Source organism: Hemiscyllium ocellatum, chromosome 1 (assembly GCF_020745735.1).
Source record: "Hemiscyllium ocellatum isolate sHemOce1 chromosome 1, sHemOce1.pat.X.cur, whole genome shotgun sequence".
In the NCBI taxonomy this organism is placed as follows: domain Eukaryota; kingdom Metazoa; phylum Chordata; class Chondrichthyes; order Orectolobiformes; family Hemiscylliidae; genus Hemiscyllium; species Hemiscyllium ocellatum.
The window spans coordinates 136,548,866-136,554,461 of record NC_083401.1 but is presented as its reverse complement, the minus strand read 5'-3'; the positions used below and the strand labels follow the sequence as shown (position 1 = coordinate 136,554,461).

The 5,596-nt window shown below is 38.5% G+C and overlaps 1 protein-coding gene across 1 annotated transcript; it reads right to left on the bottom strand.

The window, feature by feature from the left end:
• Positions 1-470: 470 nt before the first annotated feature.
• On the bottom strand, positions 471-3,111 carry LOC132820261 (interleukin-8-like). The gene is made up of 4 exons (XM_060832274.1): positions 2,991-3,111; positions 2,612-2,741; positions 2,321-2,400; positions 471-1,738 (listed from the first exon to the last, which is right to left on the bottom strand). Exons 1-4 carry the CDS (start codon positions 3,049-3,051, stop codon positions 1,719-1,721), a joined length of 291 nt encoding a protein of 96 aa, XP_060688257.1. The 5' UTR covers positions 3,052-3,111; the 3' UTR covers positions 471-1,718.
• Between the last annotated feature and the right edge of the window lie 2,485 nt (positions 3,112-5,596).

Here is a 5,596-nt window from a genome sequence, read left to right as displayed (position 1 = left end):
GCCTGAAGCGTGGAGAGATCTTGTAGAGAGAGGAAGAAAACTTCTTCAAAGCAGGCATCCTTGCAAGAAGATTCACAGTAGGGTTAAGGAGTAGTTCAGTGACTACCCATGATACAACCTATTGAGATTAAACTAATTTGTAATCTATATCTTTCACAGTGCAAATATTATGCCTGTTGTCATGCTTTTCAAAGCCTGACCTGAACAGGGTATTAGTTTCAATTATACATGAAATATACCTATCCAAAAAAGGTATAGTTGTTTTGCTCAAGGTTATGAAATGGTCACAAGGCATTCTTCATGAAATCTTCTTTATTTTCATCTCTTAAAAACATTTAAAAAAAGGATAAAAATATACAAAAACAGTTTATTTACATACATATAGCAATTTTTGAGTCACACTCATATACATAATACAACTTTTACACAAAGTTGAGATCAGCATAATTCCAGGCTGAAAATTCCTCAGTACAAAAGTGTCACTGCACAGAAATGAGTTTTATTTAGAAATGCCATTACTTTTGGTTAACATTACATGAAAAGGAGCATATATCTTCCAAAATGTAAGTATTTCACAAACAAAATTTCTGTACAGACTGAGCCCAGACTTCGGGTTTGGAGCTTAGATATATAAAAAAAAAAGTCCAGAGGTTCTCTTAAAAAAAGTCAATGATTGATAAACACTGCAGTAAAAATCATGAGAAATGCACAGACTTTCAACAGTAAAGAAAGACTGTTTCAAACTAAGTTACAAGCCAAATTTGAGAATGTCAATCTATAGGATTTCCATATTCCCACTCTGAAAATTATGTCCTCATTCTCCTATATTGTTCCTACACAGCACAGCATCGGTTCAAGAAAGATTATCTCAAAACTTTACAGCCTCCAGAATCAACACTATGATAAACAGTTTCCGATCATAGGCCCTGCCCCTCCACCTTCTCATTGGATATTAGTGAATTGTTCCCTGTTCTGTATTTTCCCATTTACACCTCCTCACAATACAGCTCTTTTTCCTTCACTTGCCCCATTGCTGTCTGTTTTGCCTTGTACTATCATCCCTTTTGCCATCAGATCTCTCCTCTCCTCACAGCAACAAGGACTGCAGCAGTTCAACAAAGTCACTTACCAGCACATTCACATCTGCATAAAAGGAATGGGGGATAAGTGTTGGCTTTGGTACTGATGCACAAACCTAGTGAAATAATTTTCTAACAGTCAATTCATTGAAAATTTGGCACTGATTACATTACTTCAAACAATAATATTTGAAAACCAATAGACGTTTCATTTTGATTCCTCCCTAAGTTCACAAGTCTGTTATTTTCATGACCACATATACCTTCTGATTGAAAATTATTTTCCAATACTAATGGAGAAAGTTAACAAATTGCTTTGTTGTACAGTATCTGCTCCAGTGCCAGACCACATTCAGAATAATCGTACAAAATCACATCCCGTAAAAAGCTCTCCAGCACAACATTTCACAGCAGCAGCCGGATTTCTTAGGCTCGGTGTAGACAGTTTACAGTGGAAGTAGGTTAAACAATGAAGTATGTTTCAGAGGATCGATACAGGGGAACTGCTCGAACGACATATCGAACAGTTATATCAGAAAGGGAGTGCTCTGCACAGAGCTTCTTCATTTCAGTATTCATTGTACAGCAACTTCCGTGTTGGGGGGGGCAATCAAGTGAATCCCATCGCAGCTTCAATTCTTAGTTACGTCTTCTGGAAGCTGAAATAGTTAAATGAAATATTATTTTATTTTCTGTCAATGTATTTATTTTGATAGTGAGGACAGTTAACAAAATGTTTAAGAATTATGCCCTGGAACCTTTACAATGCAGAGCAGAATATCATGGAGCTGACTGTGAAGGAAGGAAGGAAGGAAACATGAAAAGGAGTTGAAGTCCCTGTTTTGATCACTGCATTATATTGTATTGGCTGACCTCAGCTGGCTGCTAAAGGTATGACAACCACAGGAGCTGGAGCATAGTATGGCTGAGCATTCCTGCACCCGATTACTAACCAGGGACACCCCACCTCTGCCTGGATTTACCAGGCATGGGTGATGGTGAGAACAGTACAGGACTCAGTCCTGATGCCACTGATTGAATAGCTTGCTACCATTCACTCACAGCTCACATGTAAATACCAGATTTAGGGACAGAGTAACAGAATGCACCAAGATCCTGCACGATTGGGCAGCAGACTGGTGTTAAAACCTCAGCCAAGGAACTGAAGACACTTATGAGAAAAGCACTTCATTCAAGCATGTTTATTCATAGACAACATATGTATGTTTATAAGCACCAACCTTTTCTGGATTTAATGATAACCTTCACCCACTTGGCATCAGGGTTCACACAAACTTTCTGCTCGTTTTTCTTGGTGATGCTGTGAACAGAAGATAAACCGTCAAAATCTAATTCACAGAAATTGGATATAATGCATACAAGGTTAAAATCAGTGACACAAACAATTCATAACATCTGTTACATAAAGAAACTGCAATTGATCCAACATGTTCATAAAAATATTACAGCTATCTAAATTGAAATAGGAAAATAAGGAACATTAAAGCTGACATTCTGACCCATTAACTTACATTATCTCCTGTGTCTCACAATGTGGTCCTTTGGGAATGTATTGTAAATTCTTGATAGCACTTGGATGAATAAAATCAGAGCTGGTCTTGGGACACAGACACCGTCCTTGATTACCTGGGATTGGAATGCCTGAAAATGAAATAAATTGATCCTCAAATCTGATTTTGATTGCAGTTTGGCAGAATGTTGGCATCTTATTTAAGCATTGAACTAAACAAGCATCACTTGATCAATAGCATGTACCATCACTGTCTGTTTAATTCTTTAATGAACAATCAACTACCACACAGACTTGTCCAATAAATCAGCTGAAAGACATTATTCCACATTGTATTGATTTTAAAATAACTAAAACACAAAATAGAAATACTGACATACCTTGTGCAGCAATAGCACACAGGAGCAGGATGGCAGTCAGTACAGCTGCTGCTCTGTTCATTTTTTGACTTTGTTGCTGAATAGATTTCTGCTGAAGATCTTCTATCTACTTCAGTGTCACTCTCTCTGTTGAATGAAGTTCTGCTGAAGACAGGTCCAATCAGCTCCTATTTATGGAGCTCCCTTACTTTCATTTTGCGTAAGCTCAACCAATCAAAGCTGTCAAAATTCTGTAGTAGGGAATTTCCCTGCTCCTGAATCAACTTTCTTTCATTTTGCAGTTTTAATGAAATGGTACGTAATTCACTGCAGCAACAGGCAGTCATGTAAGCTGAATTTATTAAACTTAGATTTTAAGAAGTTAATCACAGCTTTCACAAAATGAATGTAAATGTCACCTTTGGCAAAAATGCAAAAAAAAATGTGGGGGGATGAATTTCATTGTGTCAAATTTGTCCACTGATTAGCTTCACTGTAGAAATGATATAGGTACCAGATCTACTACTGAGTGATAAATAATATTGTCAAATTTCAAAGACACCCAACAAAAAGTTCAACGATTTTTACAAATTCTCATTGAATCAAGTCAATTAGAGTGGTAATAATACCTTTCATTCATTATTTGTTAACTTTTAATAGCAATTAAAAATTACTAAAATCAAAGCCTCATTAATTTCTTGCTTTTTATTGACTTTCTTAAGGTAGATTAATATCAAGTATTCTGCAGAATAATCCAGTTCTGGATTGTACTGAGGATGGGTCACTGGACCCGAAACGTTAACTCTGATTTCTCTGCACAAATGCTGCCAGACCTGCTGAGTTTTAGCAGAAATTTCTGTTTTTGTTTGAGATTGTACACCTCAGCCACTGGGGTGCTTCTCACCAACATAACAGTAAATACAAAACAAATCAATGGAACTGCATTTTCTTAGTTACAGGGAGTGTTTCTGTCTTTCATTGGCTATAATTTATCATGTGACTCTTGGACCTGAATGTTAAGGTTTGGAAAGAGGTGAAGTTGTGAAAATGTCATTCTGGATTTGTTTAGAAATGCTACTTTGTAAGCAAATTTTAGTTTGAGAATGCAGTACCTTTAGTACTGGAACAGAAAATTCTTTAAACATTTTGTTCACGCGGATATTAAAATCATTTGATGTCAGACTTTATGTTGATTGTTTGTTCTTCAATCGGCATTGTTGACACAATAATTAACATGTTTCAGAACTATTCAGCAATCACTTACCACAAATTAAAATAGATTATATTTTAGATATTCATCCCCAAAATGAATAATTTCGAATTGACTGTGGAAAATTTTAGTTCCTCCTTTTGCAGGTGACCCAGAGTACAATGTCACTTGCAGCACTTGGCATTGATCCCTGGGAAGCAAGCACGCGCAGAAGGTAAAAGTCATGGTTTACAAGAAATGGACTATCCTCTGACTTGATAATGCAAGCTGCAGAATTTTGCTGACTTACAATGTTCAAGGGTCAACTGTAAATGCAGTGGATGTTAAATTAATGATTTTCACCCACAAAGCATTTTTGAAAGCTGCAACATTATCACATCAGGGCAGTCAGGCATGAATATACCCAAGGGGCAGATTTAGACTTTCGGCAGCTACACAATGAGACCTCTACCTGAAATTACCTGATTTCCTGTCATTCACACGGGTTCACAATGAAATATGATTCTGGAATGCTATGAGTCACCGTACAAACCCAGAGAGAGAGTTAGCACAGCTCCAACCTCAAGGTGTAACTTTTTTTTAAGGTTCCCTACAGTGTGGAAACAGACCCTTCAGCCCAAAAAGACCACACCAACTCCGAAAATCCACATACAGGACTTCCCGGGCAGAGCCATTGATCCTGCATTTTATTCCGAAGAGTAATCCACCAAGACCCATTTCCTTCTGACTAATGCACCTAACACCACGGGCAATCTAGCATGGCCAATTTACCTGACCTGCATGTCTTTGGACTGTGGGAGGAAATCGGAGCATGCGGAGGAAACCCACACATGGGGAGAATGTGCAAACTCCACACAGTCGCCTGAGACTGGAATCGAACCTGGCACCCTGGTGCTGTGAGGCAGCAGTGCTAACCACTGAGCCACCATGCCACCCCCTCAGTACTGACGAGCATGTGAACAGTGAACTTTTGTGCTTTGAAAGGAATGATATCTTCCAGCCCTCAGTAGCCAGTCCCTCATGCTGTTTCATGGATTAACAAGGATTGATAGTGTAAGTGTGAGACCTGGATCTAAAAGTATTAGTGAAGGCCTTCCCCCAGAGTGGGTATCAATGGGATTGTACAATGTACTCACAGTTTCAACAGGTGCTTCCAGTTTGAGCAGAGAAGCTAATACAACTTGTACAAGGTGTGTACCTGGACACTTGCATCTAGCCATTTACCTGAACCCCACCTGTTCATTGAGAACTGTCAACAGTCGCCTCAATTTCTCTGCCATGCCCCCCCCCATTCAAAGCCATCTTCTTCTGAACTGACTGCATCCTGACTTTGTAAATAAACTTGCCGACAAGGGTGGTGCAGTTGTTGTCATAGAGATGTACAGCACAGAAACAGACCCTTCGTTCCAACTTGTCG

Coding starts and splice junctions, on each gene's coding strand:
- LOC132820261 (XM_060832274.1), bottom strand. CDS start 3,051: ATGAACAGAGCAGCAGCTGTACTGACTGCCATCCTGCTCCTGTGTGCT. Junction 2,742..2,990: donor GTGTGCTATTGCTGCACAAG/GTATGTCAGTAT, acceptor TTTCATTTTCAG/GCATTCCAATCCCAGGTAAT. Junction 1,739..2,320: donor TATCATTAAATCCAGAAAAG/GTTGGTGCTTAT, acceptor TAACTATTTCAG/CTTCCAGAAGACGTAACTAA.